Source organism: Vulpes vulpes, chromosome 13 (assembly GCF_048418805.1).
Source record: "Vulpes vulpes isolate BD-2025 chromosome 13, VulVul3, whole genome shotgun sequence".
Taxonomy (NCBI): domain Eukaryota; kingdom Metazoa; phylum Chordata; class Mammalia; order Carnivora; family Canidae; genus Vulpes; species Vulpes vulpes.
In genome coordinates, this window is record NC_132792.1 from 61,518,838 (window position 1) to 61,538,109 (window position 19,272).

Here is a 19,272-nt window from a genome sequence, read left to right on the forward strand (position 1 = left end):
ACCTACAAAGCAGTGTTCATGCCTATATACCCATATTACTTAGAATCTAAACCCAAGAATGTGAAGCCAGGAAAATGCAAGAGTTTTCTCTTTTATATGCCAAAAGTTTGTATCCTAGTTTCCTGTATAATACAGAAATCTTCTCAATGGATAACTGACACCAGAGAGCTCTACATTCTTCAGAGGATACCCTTCTCCCTACTCACTTTAGTATGGCTTTGAGACATGGTCTCAAGAAGGTACCAACATGAAACTATAGCCAAAAAAGAGACCAAGATCTTTTCAGGGGATCTCATAAGCCATGAAGAAGATGGGAGAAGTGAAAATGTCATTCCAGGAACATATTTGGAGTTCTGTCAGTCAGATTCCCATGAGAATTAGGCTAGGAGTTGGCTAATGACATAACAGGCATAGGAGATTTGGTTTTATAAGTAAATGCTAAACCAAAACACCTAAAAAAAGTCTACTCAATTATCTTAACCAGTGCTTACTAGGGAGATGAGGCTATTGCAGACTTGGTAAGATTGGTTTCTCCAATGTCCAGGGTAAATTAATCTTCCTAAAGTCAAACTTACTACATAAGATAAAAATAGGCACCACAGGAAATAGAGAATAATCATCAGTTTGGGCAAAGTGAAAGGTAACCATTAAAATCTTTGTTTATCTTTCTACAGGTAAGCTAGAAGTATTTAATTCAAATTCTTCATGAAAAGAAAAGAAATAAGCTTAGAATAATTAGTTTGAATTCATACTGAATGAAGTCTTTTTGTGCAACTCTGAATCCTCTATTAAAATTGAATACACACAGATTCTTATGTTTTGAAGCATAATATATAGCACAATTTATAACAATATATTCAAATTCTAGAATATTTTATGACAAGTTAATTTTTTCCTCTTTTTTAAGTATAATTAACAAAGAATGTTATGTTAGTTTCAGGTGTACAACATAATGATTCAATTCTATATATTACTCAGTGGTCTTCAAGCTAAGCATACTCTTGATCCCTTTTTTTCTATTTCACCCCAACCACCCCTCCACAACCTTCCTTCTGGCAACCACCAGTGTGTTCTCTGTATTTAAGAGTCTTTTTTTGTCTCTTTTCTCTTTATTTGTTCATTAGTTTTTTTCTCTTAAATTCTACATGAGTGAAATGTTAGCATATGAGTGAAGCACATTTTCAAATGAATATGTAAAACCCGTGGTAACCATCTACATTTATCTTATAATCAGAAAGATTTTGCACATTTTTACATTAAATGTATCAAAATCAATAGTTAAATAAATTTTTCACTTACCTGATGTTTCACTTTCTGCCCAGAGAGCTGCAGATCCAGATAAAGTTCTCTGAAGTTGTCCGCGGTTTCCTTGTTTAGACTGAAGATGGTCAATGAGAAATGGAATTGGCTGGTCAGGTGTTTCAGTTATTAATTTGGTCATTAATTCCTGAAGGTAGAATAGAACGTACATTTATATCTAATAATAATAGTGAACACTTACAAAAGCACTTACTATTGCCGGGTACTCTCTAACTGCTTTACGTATAGCAAATGATTCAATCCTAATAATAATCTTGAAAAGCAGGTACAAATTATTGTCCTCCTTATGAGGAAAATGAAGTGCAGCTATGTTACGTTATATAGCTATGTTTTAGTCTAACACGGGCAAAGCCAAGATATATTTATTTATTTTTGTTATTCTACTTGAACTTTGATCTAAATTCTTTTAAAAATTATAGCACAAGAATTTTAAACTTCAGATTACTATTTTGAGAAATGCCTTTACAAACTAAACTTTCAGTAAACCTCACCATATGCCTTAGATACTAATGTATCTAATGTATCTAAGGTTTACTTTCAGTAAACCTCACCATATACCTTAGATACTAATTTTTCCTTCTTAATCACATACAAATACAAAATGAAGAAAATTCTATTGGAATGAAAGAAACAAGTAATAAGCCACAGACTCACAGAAACCAAAAGTGTCTTAAACTAGTCTCCCAACAATACAGGATTTACTTTTTCCAAAAGCCCTAATGGGTATTCATTCTTTTTTTTAATGAGTTAAGCCATGAAGATTTCTCTACCTGCTGAAGCAGCCTGTTCCATTTTTGGATAGCTATAATGATGCCTTATATTAGGCAAAAAAGCTGCCTAAGAGTAACATCTATACATTGTTTTTTTTCCAGGCAAGAACAGCAAAAAGCAAGCTCCAATTTGTGGTCAATTAGAATCCCCAGATTATTCTCATATGAACAGCTGCTAAGCCATGTGGATATCACTTCATGCTGTGTACCTAGGTTTGTGAACTTGTATGCACCACTGTACAGTCATATCAAGCACAGTTTACCTTGCTGGATTTAGCCCAAAATTCTAGTCTGTCAATTATCATCTTATGCTTAGATTCTGTGCAAGGCAATAATCTTATGAGTGGGCCAGAAAATCAAGTATTAAGAGTGCTAACAGAAGGGATACTTAAAATTCTCCTCATCCCATTGTCTTTTTGTGTTGGTGGCCTATTTCTTCTGCCTTGAATGCTCTTCTCTCAGATGTTCAGATGGCTGTCATCATTTATCTCTAATGCTATCTTCTTAAAAGAGGCTTACCCTAATGAGGTAAGTCTTTGTCACTTCATTATCTTATTTTCTTCATAGTTAAAGAATCTTCTTTAACCAGAATCATCTCATTTAATACTTGCTCATCTTTCTATGCCTGCCTCTGCTCATCCTCCTTCACCATATCACTAAGAACATGGGCTGGCCTGGTTTGACCTCTACTCTCTCCCTAGGCCTGGAACTCTTCATAGCTCATAGATGGTATGGAATGGATGAATGGATTAACTAATTCATTCTTGGTTTACTGACCACAGGTAAATATTAGTAATTAAAGTCCCCTATTGTCCTAATAAACAACAATTAAAGCATTCATAGATTTCTTAGCCCAGCAAAATATACTCTTCAAACTTCCTATATAAGAAATTGCTGTCATGATATCTCAGGAAACACGCAGATTTATCTGAGAAGAGGCTAAATGGACTTTGTAGATGGCAAGATTACAAGGTAACCTCAAAGACATTGATAAAATAAATCAAGGTATCTCAAATCCGCAGATTGAACATAGGGTTGGAGCTAAAACAAGCAAAGGATTTCTACCACAAAAACACTTTGTAGAAAAATTTATCAGACAAATGTGATTTTTTTAAGTATATTCTGAAAAAGAAGTAAACAAACAACCAGCTGGCACAGGTCTTCTTTATTTCTATTATTCAAGATCTCAACTACTAGTTATAACTAAAGAAGTCATTCCTATACTGTGGTTAAAACAAAGCAGGGTTCAGTTAAAGCCCAATTATACATAAATGGGATATAATTTAAAACATTCTGGATTTTGCCTCTGTAGAAAAGATGTATTATATTCTATTTAAATTCATTGTACATTACCCCCCCCCCAAAAAAAAAAAAAGAAAGAAAAGAAAAATGCATTGAAGGACCAACTAGATTACTCCTGTCACAGAAGGCCTGGGTACTCAGATAAAGCAAAATCAGATCTGATAACAAGGCTTTAAAGCCACAGCAATTTCTATTCTGAAACCTCTGAAGATCTCATGCATTTCTTTTTTACCTTTCAAACGAGATGGAAAGTCTCTCTGGATATTTTTCTTTCTTTTAAAATAAACTGAAGTTGGGCAGCCTGGGTGGCTCAGTGGTTTAGCGCCACCTTCAGCCCAGGGCATAATCCTAGAGACCCAGATAGAGTCCCACTCAGGTTCCCTGCATGGAACCTGCTTCTTCCTCTGCCTGTGTCTCTGCCTCTCTCTCTGTCTCTCTCATGAATAAATAAATAAAAACTTAAAATAAAAACTTAAAAAAATAAAATAAACTGAAGTGTTTAAGATGGGTTATAAAAAAAGATGGGTTATACAGTCATAATAAACCAAGTATCAGTGTTAAATTTTTAAAATATCATTAGTCTAGTAACTAATTTTGGATACCCTTACATTCCATTAATGAATATATATTAGTATCACAGGACAAACTCAGCCATAAATAAAATGAAAATAGGGATCCCTGGGTGGCGCAGCGGTTTAGCGCCTGCCTTTGGCCCAGGGCGCGATCCTGGAGACCGGGATCGAATCCCACGTCAGGCTCCCGGTGCATGGAGCCTGCTTCTCCCTCTGCCTGTGTCTCTGCCTCTCTCTCTCTCTGTGACTATCATAAATAAATTTTTAAAAAAAATGAAAATAGTTAATGTTTGCAATAGGGTATGTTGGGTACCTTGGCTGGACAACAGTCTAGCTTTAGATTATCGTGTTTATGAGAGGAATTATCCTGACTCTCACTCAATCCACCTATCCACCAGCATTAGAATGTGACTAATTTTGAGGAATTGAACTGGACAGAAACCTTTTGCAGAAGTGAAAATTTAAATCCTCAGATTTGCAAAGATGCTCCTGACAATAAAAAAGGTTGACTTCCACTACCATGATCCCACCACCCACCCACCCAAAGATTTATATGCACAAAGACATAACTGAGAGGCAGAAAGATTGGTGAAATGAGAAAGTAGTCGTGCAGCTAGAATGTCAGGTTGGTGACAGAAACCCCACTGCGTAAAAGGTTCACAGGGATGGTTCACATAAGGCAAAAAGGACTCCAGAAGAGCAACCGGTGTAAGGTAGGGAGGCCGTACTCTGTGGAGGGAGAGGAGGCTTAACTACAATTCTTACCATCAATGCAACAGCTGTGACATGAAGTTCCCTGGGTGCTAGAACCTGACCAAGAGGCAGACATGAGCCCGGGGGGTCCACACTACACCGCCCCCCTGGGGATCGCGCTGGGTGTCCACACTACACCGCCCTGTGGGGATCCCACTGGGCGTCCACACTATATCACCCTGTGGGGATCCCGCTGGGTGGCCACACTACATCAGCCCCCTGGGGATCGTGCTGGGGCGTCCACACTACAGCGGCTCCCTGGGGACTGCGCTGGGGCATCCACACTACACCAGCCCCTGGGGATCCCGCTGGGCGTCCACACTACATCAGCCCCCTGGGGATCATGCTGGGAGTCCACACTACATCAGCCCCCTGGGGATCGTGCTGGGCGTCCACACTACACCGGCCCGTGGGGATCGCGCTGGGCGTCCACACTACACCGGCCCGTGGGGATCGCGCTGGGCGTCCACACTACACCGGCCCGTGGGGATCGCGCTGGGCGTCCACACTACACCGGCCCATGGGGATCGAGCTGGGCGTCCACACTGCACCGGCCCGTGGGGATCGCGCTGGGCGTCCGCTAGCAAAGGCCGCCGATGAGCGCCCAGGGCGCTGGGGCTTGGAGCTCGGGGGTGATTCCCGCTCTGCTGCGAAGGCGCAGGCGCAGACCCAAAGCGCAGGTGGGATCCGGGCCCCGGGGAGGTGGGTGGCGGTGGTACTCGGTGGTACTCGCCCGCCTGCCCCGGAGCCAGAACCGCACCCGAGCGCGCGCAGACTCGCGGCATCGGGTAACAAGGCCTTGGCCGCCCCGGGATGCAGTCTCCTCCGTCCGCACTGCCCCAGCCGAGACCCACCGACGCCGCTGTCTGTGGACTCCGCCCAAGCCTGTCCGGGAGGTAGGCCTCCCTGGAGTCCCGGGGCCCGGACAGCCCTGAAGACGCCCCCTAAGGGGGTCCCGGGGGTCCCGTGGCCGCAGAGCTGGCTGCGGTGTTTCAGGGTATTCCTGTGTCTCCGGAGTCCTGCCCGTGGCCACAAACCTACTCCTGCTCCGCCCACCTTACGGGGACGCCAGCCTCAGACCCAAAAGGGATGCTGGAATGACCGCGGGGCTGCTCCCCAGCTCTGAGCACCAGGGCCCCGCGGCCCGTCCTGCTCAATATCAAAAGCCCTCCCCGAGCAGCTCAGGGGCTGTCCTGAACTTGGGCAGGATTTGGAGAGGACTCGCCTGGGCCTCTTCTACTAGTGACCTTGCCTGCCTCCTTTTCAGCCAGGAATCAGCCTAGAATGTGGGCGCCCTCCTCATCTACTGCTTCAGTGACATTCAAGTCTTCCTTTAGCCAAGGATCCCTGGGAGACTGTTGGCTGTGGGCTTATAAAAATTGAAACAATGGAAGTGGTAATAGCAATCCTGCCCTAGAACAAAACATTTGTGGAAATTTTAGGCTAAGGACTTGGGGACTGATAAAATGTAGGTATTAATTTTAACATGATCTGGGATCCCTGGGTGGCGCAGCGGTTTGGCGCCTGCCTTTGGCCCAGGGCTTGATCCTGGAGGCCCGGGATAGAGTCCCACGTCGGGCTCCCCGTGCGTGGAGCCTGCTTCTCCCTCTGCCTGTGTCTCTGCCTCTCTCTCTCTCTCTGTGTGACTATCATAAATAAATAAAAATTAAAAAAATATTAAAAAAAAAAATTTTAACATGATCGATTTGCACTTACGGACTTAAATTTGAGGGATTAAAGTTCCAAACAAAATATATTAACAACTGTCACCAATTTAATTCATGCTTAGCTAGTATCAATAATATTACTAATGTAAACGAAATGCAACAGAAGACACAGGATAAGGTAGTGATTAGACACCAAAGCTTTGAAATCAGATGGTGTCCTGTAAGACTCTGCGCAAGACAATCACTTTAACATTCAATACTTCCACCTACTAAATGTGGATGATGCTACCTACATCACAGAGTTGCCAGGAGGATTAAATAAAATGATCGCAATGCAGTGTGCATTCATAAAGTGCTTGGGATATATGTAGCCTATATAGGTTGTCTCCATTTCCTTCTAAGGCTGGGAACTGTTTCCCACAATCTCCTTTATATGATCTGGGTTAGAGCTTCCTACTGTGAGGAATTCATAGGAGACTTGGAAAGAGCACAGAGAGAGAGAAGAAATTCTCCAGAGTTAACTGCAGGCATATGTGAGAGCAGATGAGAAATTCACAGCAGTTTCCCAGCAAATTTGTGAAAACCACTGCAGACGAGGATAGCTCTGGGAGCTGTGCAAGGATACTGAGGACTGCGGCAGCTTCCAGGCACGCATTGGAGAGCCATTTACTTCTGCGCTCCATCCAGGTGGATACCTTCAGGATCAGCTCCTCCTGCCTTTGGTGACAGCCCCACAACCTTCAGCAGCATTTCCCTGGCCTCCATGTACCACCTTCTAACTCACCATCACATAAACTGGTTTGTTTTAAACCCTATATGATCCAGATACATACAGTGGCTTCAGTTTTCCTGACTGAACCCACAACGATCCACCTGAAAGAAGTGTTAGCTAATATTTTCATGTTAGTATTACTTTTATATATTTACATCATAATACTTTATGTGCTGATTAGTACTACCATCATTACCATTTTTATCACGTTTTATAGCATACATTTTTGATGCTATACATGCATACTGCATTTTTTATTGGCATTATTTTTCTGGTTCTAAACCAGAAGTAGATGTACTCTTAATATAGTTTATTATCAACTACAGTCTTTAACTTCAGGAATATACTATATATTGAGAGAATCTCCTGCATTAGTAACTGTTTCCATGTTAATTATAATTTTGTTATTGGTACCAATTCAAATATATTAATTTTAAAAATGAATATAACATTTTTTTAAATTTTGAAAAATAACTTAAAGAACCATTAAGTAATTACTGATTGCAAATTTATATTATACAACATGTAAGGACTAATGGAATTTAGGGCTACTATATCTAATAATAGACAACCGCATACTATATGTAACATTAGCACAATTAATGAGCTGGAGAATGAATACTAATTAAATAACAATGAGTGTCTCAAAATGCATTTTAATTTTAATGTCCACTAGATAAAAGCAAAACCATGAGTGAGAAGGTAGCTCATCGTAGAGTCATTATTAAAACTGGAAAAGGTAACCAGTCAACAGTAAAAATCATTTTAATAAAAGACCATTTCATTTAATGAAAGCTATGGGACTCCTTAGTTAAAAAAACAAATAGAAAAGCCCATGTGTACACACAAACACCAAATTTTACATAGCATTCCTCAGTGTTTATCCATCCACAGACTGATCCTCTAAGGTTTCACAGACTCTAGGTAAAGGACTCTCGTTCTGGGTCCCATGGCATACAAACAGCATGACATTCTGCCCCAAAATTACTTAATTACTTCTTTGCGAGTAAGTTACTTTGTATTTCATTACCCTAAGAGTACTTATTACTTTTGTTCCTCTTAACCTCAAGAGAAAGTTATCAAGAAACAAAAAGCCATTTCTAAAATCTTAGGACTCTATCATTATGTAGTCTTTTTGTTAAATCAATAAACATGCAAGACGTATTACATTCAATAATGGAGGTGGTGTCGATCAGATTCTTTTTACTCAATATCTATAATTAACTTAAATATTAACTGCATATGGCACATTATCATCTGCAGAATGTTATTTTAGTTCAAAACTGTATAAAGACCTGATCACTGAATTAATTCTAAATCTGCATGTTTCAACTTTCTGTTTTTAATTATGTCTCTTAAAAATTTGCATTTGAAATCTCAACCTTCTGAGTGCCCACCCCACCCCCACCACCCAACTAATATGTTATAAATGGACAGGTAATGGACGTTGGGTTATCAACAAATATATGAGAGAATGTCCACTTAAAATCAGTTGTTCCCGGAAACACTTTTTCCTGAAACAACTTTTATTTTATATTTTTTATTTTATTTTATCTATTTTTATTTTATTTTATTTTATTTATTTTATTTTATTTTATTTTATTTTATTTTACTTTATTTTATTATTTTATGAGAGAGGAGCAGACAGGAGGATTACGGGAATGTGAGAGAGAGAATCTCAAGCAGACTCCGTGCTGAGCACAGAGCTTTACATTGGGCTTGGTCTCATGACCCTGAGATCATGACCTGAACCAAAACCAAAAGTCAAATGCTTAAATGACTGAGCCATTCGGGTACCCTGAAACCACATTATTTTAAATTGGTGTCACCATTCTCAGTTGGTCAAATTCTACTTGATTTCTACCCACAACAGAACCCATGCTTTCCTTTCTCTCCTTTCATTTTTCTGAATGGAAGTAGACCTAGGATTTTTTTTTTCCCTGCCTTTAAGCTCTGTTCTGAGTTTTGGCTTTGTCCAGAAATGAGTTCCAATGCAGCATCTAGATTTCTATACACAAATGAGAAAGGGACAGAGAATTGTTTGATGTTCTTCTGTCAAATCCTCTATTCAAAGAACTCAAATTATCTGCTGGTAGCTCAACCTTCCTCCACCCTAGAACCATGCCCATGCCTGCCCTAACTAAACTCACTCCCATCATTCCCAAAACTGGGATTTCACTGGAACACTGATCTCAGAAGAAAAGGAAGAAATGTGAATACCAACAATTAAAGTGTCGGTTATTTATTGAATCCAATATGCACAAGCGTCAAGTATTTTATATAGATTTAATCATTCTCTGTAAATTAAAGGCTTGCATACAAGACGCACAACCAAACTAGTATGTGCTTGTTAAATCCTTGCTTATTTCTGGTTACCTGCCTCTCACCAACAACCCATCAATGCAAACCATCATAGTCACACACCCACCCACAACAAAAAAGGCCTAGAAAATTTGCACTCCTATCCTGAAAGGCTCATGGCCCCTTTCAAATATAATTTAATATAAAATTAAGTTTACAATACTCATTTACAATGAGAAAAGGCATCTAATTAGCCCTGTTGTATATTATAGAATTTAATCTAGATAATCTGGGGAAAGTAAAAATTAGGTTATTTTATAATGAAAATTAAGAATGATGAAATTACCACAATGAAAATTAGCCATTCCAAATCTAAAGCTAAGTCATAGACACTGAATCCTCTCTACTTTTAATAATATAAGCAAATAATAAGTAAATCTAGCCAGTAGAATATCGAAGGATGACAAGTGGTATAATATTTACCTAATGCTTACTAATCTTTCCTCTAATAAAGAAATGTCTTTTCTGTTTAAATTATTGAGTATTTAGTATCCATTCTGAGAAAATATTCATGTAATTAAATTTCTAGGCAAATATCAAGGTCCCCGTTGAAAAATATTAACATGCCCTATGAAAACACTTTCAGTTAGGGAATTATATTGTTCAACATAAAAGTCTATCAAAACAATTTATCTGGTGTTAGGAATTTCCAGGTTCTTCCTTGAAAATACCACTGTAGGAGTGAAATATAGGTGATACTTAGAAGAAATAGTAAAGCATTTCAAAACTCAAAGAAATTAATTAAATCAACCCATGACGGAAGTAGCAGGTGTATGTAGAAATCACCCTAAGAAGAAGAATGTCTCTCAGTCGAGTACGAATTAATTTATTTTAGACTTTTATCATTTATAAAGAATATATAACTAAAATAAGGTGCTCAACATGACAGAATAATGAGGAAATTTCATAATGCATGCCCAACCCTTCCTGTTAGAACTAGTGTGACTTAAGGAAAGGATGTACACATTTCTTCTCTATGGCAAGTATAGCTTCAAATTGGTGATGGATATACTGGATTATCATAGGTGAACACTGCTACATAATAAGTACTTATTCTGACTGCACATACCCTGAAAAGTCATAAAATCAAGTGACCACATACATGATCCTATTTCTAGAACCTATATTCTCTTTCATTAATCTATTTGCCAATCTTATGCCATTGTTATAATATCTTAAGGATTATAGCCATACAATAAATTCTCATAGCTTTAGGAAAAATTCTTCCTATCTTGTATCAATCACTTTTCTATTTACTTAGTCAAAACTGTTCATTTTTCTTCTTCTTTGCATCAGCTCAAATTTAGTCTACTTTTTCCTCTGTTAGTCTGAAAGTCACACATACCTTTAATATTCTTTTTGTGGTTATCCAGAGATTATACATTAATACTGACTTATGTAACATTAAATATTAATTGGTTCTTTTCCTTCATCTCAGACTTTACAAGGAACTTAGAATACTTTGATTGTACTTATCACCCCTGGTTAGTATACATTTATACATATCTATATATTTACTATTCTTATTGTTCTATTTCTTCTTTCATCTCCAACCATCCATCTGGGATCATTCTCAGCAGCATAAGGAATACCTTTTATTTTAGTAGTGACAAATTCTGTGTTTTGTTTTGTATATCAATCTTTTTTATAAACCTGAAGATATTTTCACTCTATCTCACTATGTACTGGGATTATTTTCTTTCCATTCCATTTTATTTTTGAGAATTCAGCCGCATTTCTTTAAAGAAAAATCAGAATTTTCCTAACGATGTTTTTAATATTTTCTATTTTTTTTATTTATGCGCAGTTTTCTAAGAAAGTTTATTTTGAAATAACTATTTTTCTAAACAGCTTTAGTAGAATAGGTATGGTTTCTTCTTTAAATGTGTGATAGAATTCCCCAGGTAAGCCATCTGGCCCTGGACTTTTGTGTCTTGGGAGGTTTTTGATGACTGCTTCAATTTCCTCCCTGGTTATTGGCCTGTTTAGGTTTTCTATTTCTTCCTGTTCCAGTTTTGGTAGTTTGTGGTTTTCCAGAAATGCGTCCATTTCTTCTAGATTGCCTAATTTATTGGCATAAAGCTTCTCAGAATATGTTTTTAAAATCATTTGTATGTCCTTGGTGTTGGTGGTGATCTCTCCTTTCTCATTCATGATTTTATTAATTTGAGTCTTTTCTCTCTTCTTTTCAATAAGGTTGGCTAATGGTTTATATATCTTACTAATTCTTTCAAAGAACCAACTCCTGGTTTTGTTGATCTGTTCCACAAAGAGATGGAAAAATATTCCATGCTCATGGATTTGAAGAATTAATATTGTGAAAATGTCAATGCTACCCAGGGCAATTTATACATTTAATGCAATCCCTATCAAAATACCAGGGACTTTCTTCACAGAGTTGGAACAAATTATCTTAAGATTTGTGTGGAATCAGAAAAGACCCCGAATAGCCAGGGGAATATTAAAAAAGAAAACCATAGCTTTCCTTTCCGCCACCATCCTGGTTGCATGTGGTTGACTGTGATCGCCATGTCTTCTCACAAGACTTTCAGAATCAAGCGATTCCTGGCCAAGAAATAAAAGCAGAATTGTCCTATTCCCCAGTGGATTCGGATGAAAACTGGTAATAAAATCAGGTACAACTCCAAGAGGAGGCACTGGAGAAGAACCAAGCTGAGTCTATGAGGAAGCATCGCACATCATGAAATAGCAAACATAATTGGCACACATATTTAAGCTGCATGGAGATCACATATTCCTATCCTATCAATATAGAAACATCCTTCCTACCTGGCCAATAGACATGTCTTATCAAGGGAATGGTTTTCTCTGTTACTATGCCTCTATACCAGTAGGTTGATTCAGTAATAAATGTGAGACCTTTCAGTTGAGCTGCTGTTGTGTCCTGATTTGTGAAGTACTGAATTCCCCCTCCTGACAGATCTCACATAGCACTGTCTGATAGAACTTTCTGCAGTGATAGAAATGGCACTTGAGAATGCAGTATTTAAACTGTGGCTAGGGGACGCCTGTGTGCTTCTGTCTGCTAAGCGTCTGCCTTTGGCTCAGGTCTTGATGGGGAGTCAGCACGTCTCCCGCTCTCTGCTCCTCCCCCTGCTCATGTGCTTTCTCTCAAATAAAATCTAGGAAGGAAGGAAGGAAGGAAGGAAGGAAGGAAGGAAGGAAGGGAAGAAAGGAAGGAAGGAAGGAAGGAAGGAAGGAAGGAAGGAAGGAAGGAAGGAAGAAAGAAAGAAAGAAAGAAAGAAAGAAAGAAAGAAAGAAAGAAAGAAAAAGGAAGGAAGGAAGGAAGGAAGGAAGGAAGGAAGGAAAGAAAGAAAGAAAGAAAGAAAGAAAGAAAGAAAGAAAGAAAGAAAGAAAGAAAGAAAAAGAAAAAGAAAAAGAAAAAAGAAAACCATACCTAGGGGCATCACAATGCCAGATTTCAGGTTGTACTACAAAGCTGTAGTCATCAAGATAGTATGGTACTGGCACAAAAACAGACACATAGATCAATGGAACAGAATAGAGAACCCAGAAGTGGACCCTCAACTTTATGGTCAACTAATATTCAACAAAGGAGGAAAGACTATCCACTGGAAGAAAGACAGTCTCTTCAATAAATGGTGCTGGGAAAATTGGGCATCCACATGCAGAAGAATGAAGCTAGACCATTCTCTTACACCATACACAAAGATAAACTCAAAATGGATGAAAGATCTAAATGTGAAACAAGATTCCATCAAAATCCTAGAGGAGAACACAGGCAACACCCTTTCTGAACTCAGCCACAGTAACTTCTTACAAGATACATCCACGAAGGCAAAAGAAACAAAAGCAAAAATGAACTATTGGGACTTCATCAAGATAAGAAGCTTTTGCACAGCAAAGGATACATACAGTCAACAAAACTAAAAGGCAACCTACAGAATGGGAGAAGATATTTGCAAATGACCTATCAGATAAAGGGCTAGTTTCCAAGATCTATAAAGAACTTATTAAACAGGAAAGAAACAAACAATCCAATCATGAAATGGGCAAAAGACAAATAGAAACTTCACAGAGGAAGACACAGACATGGCCAACATGCACATGAGAAAATGCTCCGCATCACTGGCCATCAGGGAAATACAAATCAAAACCACAATGAGATACCACCTCACACCAGTGAGAATGGGGAACATTAACAAGACAGGAAACAACAAATGTTGGAGAGGATGTGGAGAAAGGGGAGCCCTTGTAATGTTGGTGGAATGTGAACTGGTGCAGCCACTCTGGAAAACTGTGTGGAGGTTCCTCAGAGTTAAAAATAGACCTGCCCTACGACCCAGCAATTGCACTGCTGGGGATTTACCCCAAAGATACAGATGCAATGAAACGCCGGGACACCTGCACCCCAATGTTTATAGCAGCAATGTCCACAATAGCCAAACTGTGGAAGGAGCCTCGGTGTCCATCGAAAGATGAATGGATAAAGAAGATGTGGTCTATGTATACAATGGAATATTCCTCAGCCTTTAGAAATGACAAATACCCACCATTTGCTTCGACATGGATGGAATTGGAGGGTATTATGCTGAGTGAAATAAGTCAATCGAAGAAGGACAAACATCATATGGTCTCATTCATTTGAGGAATATAAAAAATAGTGAAAGGGAATAAAGGGGAAAGGAGAGAAAATGAGTGGGAAATATCAGAAAGGGAGACAGAATATGAGAGACTCCTAACTCTGGGAAACAAACAAGGGGTGGTAGAAAGGGAGGTGGGCGGGGGGTGGGGGTGACTGGGTTATGGGCACTGAGGGGGGCACTTGATGGGATGAGCACTGGGTGTTATGCTATATGTGGGCAAATTGAACTCCAATAAAAAATAAATAAATAAAAGAAATAACTATAAATTCACAGGAAGTTGCAAAGATATGTACAAAAAGTCTCATGGACACTTCACCCAGCTTGCTTCATGCAAAATTATATACTACAATATCAAAACTAGGAAATTGACATTGGTACAATCTGTAGAACTTATTTACATTCACCAGTTTACATGCAATGTGCATGTGCACACACACGCAACTCTGCAATCTCACCATGTGTGTAGATACTTAACTGCACCATTATCACAAGACTCCCTCCTGCTATCACTTTCTAGTGATGCCCACCTACTCCCCTGCTCCATGCCTAAGCCCTGGCAACCACTATTCTATTCTCCATTTCTATTATCATTGTATTTAACAAGGTTATTATATATCAAGGATCATAATATATATATATATATATCCTTTTGTTCTTTTTTTAAAAAAGATTTTATTTATTTATTCATGAGAGACAGAGAGAGAAAGAGAGAGGCAGAGACACAGGCAGAGGGAGAAGCAGGCTCCATGCAGGGAGCCTGACACAGGACTCGATCTCGGGTCTCCAGGATCACACCCCGGGCTGAAGGCGGTGCTAAACCGCTAAGCCATCCGGGCTGCCCAAATATATATCCTTTTGAAATTAACTTTTACACTCAGCATAATTTCCTTGAGAATCATTCAAGTTATGTTGATATGCACAACAATACACAATAGCTTATTCTTTTTTATTGCTGAGTGTTATTCCATGATGTGGATGTACTATGATGTATTTAACCTTTCATTAATAACTATCAATAATCGGTGAAGGACATTTGGTTAGTTCCAGGTTTTTAGTATTCTGAATGTTACTACGAACATGTATGCATAGCCTTTTGTATGAACATATGTTTTCATCTCTCCGGGATAAATTCCTAAGACTGCTACTGCTGGGTTGTAATACTAAGACCACTATAGGTTTTTTTTTTTTTTTTTTTAAGACCACTATAGTTTTAAAAGGAACTGCTAAGCCATTTTTAGAGTATTCAATTTTACCTTTACACCAGCATTAAATAAGTAATTTTAATTATTCTTATAGTTTATAGTGATATTCCATTGTTGTTTTAATTGCATAGTGGCTGTGCCAGTTTACTTCCCACCAGCAGTGTAAAGGGGCTCCCTTTTCTTCACATTCTTACCAATACTTATTATCTCTCTTATGTTTTGACAATAGCTATTCTAGCAGGTGTGAGGTAATACCTTATTGTGGTTTTCATTTGCATTTCCCTGATGATTAGTAACACTGAACATCTTTTCATGTACCCTTTGTCCATCTGTACATCTGTTTGTTTTTTTTTGTTTGTTTGTTTGTTTGTTTGTTTGTAAAAATGTCTGTTCAGGTTACCTCTCCATTTTTAACCATGATACTTGTTTTTGCCATTGAGTTGAATCAGTTCCTTATATTTTGGATATTAACTATCAGTTATATGGTTTGCAAACATTTTTTTCCCAGTCTATAAGCTGCCTTTTCATTTTGTTATTTCTTTTGCCATGCAGAGCTTTTTTAAAGTATACCCAACTTTTTTTTATTTTTGCTTCTATTGCTTATGCTTTGATTTTATAGACAAAAATTGTTGCCAAGACTGATGTTAAGGAGCTTTTCCCTTATGTTTTCTTGTAGGATTGTACAACTTCAAACCTTAAAATTAAATCTTCAATTCATTTCAAGTTAAATTTTATGAGTGGTGGCGACAAGGATCCAATTTTATTCTTCTCCATGGGAATAACCAGTTTTTCCTGTACTTTATTGAAAAGACTATCATTTCCCCACTGAGTGTTCTTGACTCCTTATCAAATATTACTTAACCATATATGCATGGGTTTATTTTTATGCACTCTATTCTATTCCATTGATTTACATGTCTGCTTTCATGCCAGTACCTGTTTTGATTTCTATAGCTTTATAGTATAATATGAAATCAGGAATTGTGATACCTACAGCTTCATTCTTCTTAGTCAAGATTGCTTTATCTGTTTGGGATTTGTTATGGTTTTATACAAATTGGGGTTTTTTTCTACTTCTGTGAAAACTGACATTGGAATTTTTAAAAAATATTTTTTAATGTATTTATTAATGATAGACAGAGGGGGGGTGCAGAGACACAGGCAGAGGGAGAAGCAGGCTCCATGCCTGGAGCCCAATGCAGGATTCGATCCCGGGACCCCAGGATCACACCCTGGGGCCAAAGGTAGGCGCTGAACCGCTGAGCGACCCAGGGATCCCTGGAATTTTGATAGGAATTGACTACATCAAATCTATTGAGGCTTTGAGCAGTGTAGACATTTTAACAATATTAATTCTTCTAATCCATGAACATAGGACATATTTCCATTATTTCTGTCTTCTTAAATTTCTTTCATCAAAATCTTATAGTTTTCAGTGTAGAGATCTTTCACCTGCTTGGTTAAGTTATTCCTAATATATTTTACTTTTGATGCATTATAAAGAAGATTCTTTCCTTAATTTCTTTTTCAGATAGTTCATTGTTAGTGTTTAGGAATGCAACTGAGGGACATCTGGGTGGCTCACTAGTTGAGCGCCTGCCTTTGGCTCGGGGCATGATCCTGGGATCCTGGGATCGAGTCCCACATTGGGCTCCCCACAGGGAGCCTGCTTCTCCCTCTACCTATGTCTTTGCCTGTCTCTGTGTGTCTCTTATGAATAAATCAATAAAATATTTTTTTAAGGAATGCAACTGATTTTTGTATAAACTGATTTGTATCCCAGAACTTTAGTGAATTAGTTTATTGATTCCAACAGTTTTTTGGTGGAGTCTTTAGGATACATAACATCATGTCATCTTCAAATAGAGACAATTTTACTTCTTTCGTTCTGATTTGGATGCCTTTTATTTCTTTTTCTTGACTAACTGTTCTAGCTAGGACTTTCGGTACTGTGTTGAATAGGAGTGATAAGAGCATCCACCCTTGTCTTGTTTGTGATTTTAGAGGAAAAGCATTTAGCTTTTCACTATTAAGTATAATGTTAGCTTTGGATTGTCATATATGGACTTTATTTTATTGTATGTTCCTTCCACACCTAATGTTTTGAAAGTTTTTATCATGAAAGAGTGTTGAATTTTGTCAAATGCTTACCCTGCCTCCATTGGGAGGCTCAAGCGATTTTTTCCTTCATTGTGTTAATACTGCATATCATGTTTATTGATCTGCATATGTTAAACAATCCGCACTACTCAGAAATAAATCCAACTTGATCATGGTTCATAATCTTTTCAATGTGCTGTTCAATTCTGTTTGCTAGGAACTTGTTGATAATTTTTGCATCTATACTGATCAAGTATATTGGCCTGTGGTTTTCTTTGCTTATAAAAAGTGTTCTCTCTCTCGCTCTTTTTTTTTTCTTTTTAAGATTCCATTCATCCTCTATGAGAGACACAGAGAGCCAGAGACGTAGGCAGAGGGAAAAAGCAGGCCTCCAGTGGGGAGCCCAAAGCAGAACTCGATCCCAGAACCCTGGGATCACAACCTGAGCCAAAGGCTTAACCACTGAGCCACCCAAGTGTCCATAAAAAGTGTTCTTATCTGGATTGGTAAAAGGGTAATGGTGGTCTTGTAAAATGAGTTTGGGAGTGTTCTCTCCTCTTCAGTTTTTTGGAAGAGTTTGAGAAGAATTACATTAATTCTTTAAATGTTCGCTAAAAATCACCAGCATCTCTTTCATTTATAATTCTTTTGAGTCCTCTCTCTTTTTTCCCCTTGGATAGTCTTTTTTTTTTTAAGATTTTATTTATTTATTCATGAGAGAAAGGGGGGGGGAGTGAGAGAGAGAGAGAACAAGAGAGAGAGAGAGTGAGAGAGGGGCAGAGGGAGAAGCAGGCTCCATGCAGGGAGCCCAACGTGGGACTCGATCCTGGGATCCCAGGATCACGCCCTGGACTGAAGGCGGCGCTAAACTGCTGAGCCACCAGGGATGCCCTCCCCTTGGATAGTCTAGCTAAAGGTTTGTCATCTGTGTTTATCTTTTCAAAAACCCAGCTCTTGACTCATTGATTTTTTTTCTATTGTCTTTCTAGTCTCTAACTTATCTCTGCTCTAATCTTTTTTATTTTCTCTGCTAACTTGGGGTTTAGTTTGTTTTTCCCCCTAATTCTTGTAGTGTAAACTTAGGTTGTTTAAGATTTTTCTATTTTCTTAATGTAGCCATTTATCATCCCTTCACTTTCAGCCTATTTGTGTTCTTAAAACTAAAGTGATTCTCTTTTTTTTAAGATTTTTTTTCTTTTTTAATTCATAGAGACACAAAGAGAGAGAGAGAGAGAGAGAGAGAGAGAGAGAGGCAGAGACACAGGCAGAGGGAGAAGCAGGCACCACGCAGAGAGCCTGACGTGGGACTCGATCCAGAGTCTCCAGGATCACACCCCAGGCTGCAGGCAGCACTAAACCGCTGCGCCACCGGGGCTGCCCTAAAGTGATTCTTTGATAGGCAGCATATTGTTGGATCTTGTTTTTAATCCATTCAGTCTTTTAATTGGAATATTTAGTCCATTTAAATTTGAAGTAATTATAGGTAGAGGTTAGGATTCATTATTACCATTTTGTTATCATTTTCTTTTTGTTGTTCCTTTTAGTCCTTTTTTCTTCTCTTGTTTTCCTTTGTAATTTATTTTATGTAGCAATATACTTTAACTCCTTTTTCCATAGATAAATATCTTATAGACATAACTGTCTACTTTAAGATATAACAAGCAACCTTCAATTGTGTTAAAAAAAAAAAACACCCCACAATTCAGGGAAAAAGTCTACATTTCTATTGAAGTAGAAATGTTCCCCCACATTTTATGCTATTGATGTCACACTTTACACCTTTTTATACTGTGCATCCATTTACAAATTATTATAGCTATAGTTA

At 38.3% G+C, this 19,272-nt stretch overlaps 1 protein-coding gene across 4 annotated transcripts in view; it reads right to left on the reverse strand.

Moving 5' to 3' along the window:
- C13H8orf34 (chromosome 13 C8orf34 homolog) overlaps positions 1-19,272 on the reverse strand; it is a 395,548-nt gene that overhangs the window by 314,691 nt on the left and 61,585 nt on the right. For all 4 annotated transcript variants that reach the window (XM_026012287.2, XM_072734592.1, XM_026012273.2 and 1 more), the window contains exon 2: positions 1,300-1,447. In XM_026012287.2, the coding sequence (XP_025868072.1) occupies positions 1,300-1,447 (148 nt within the window). The remainder of the gene's footprint in view (positions 1-1,299; positions 1,448-19,272) is intronic.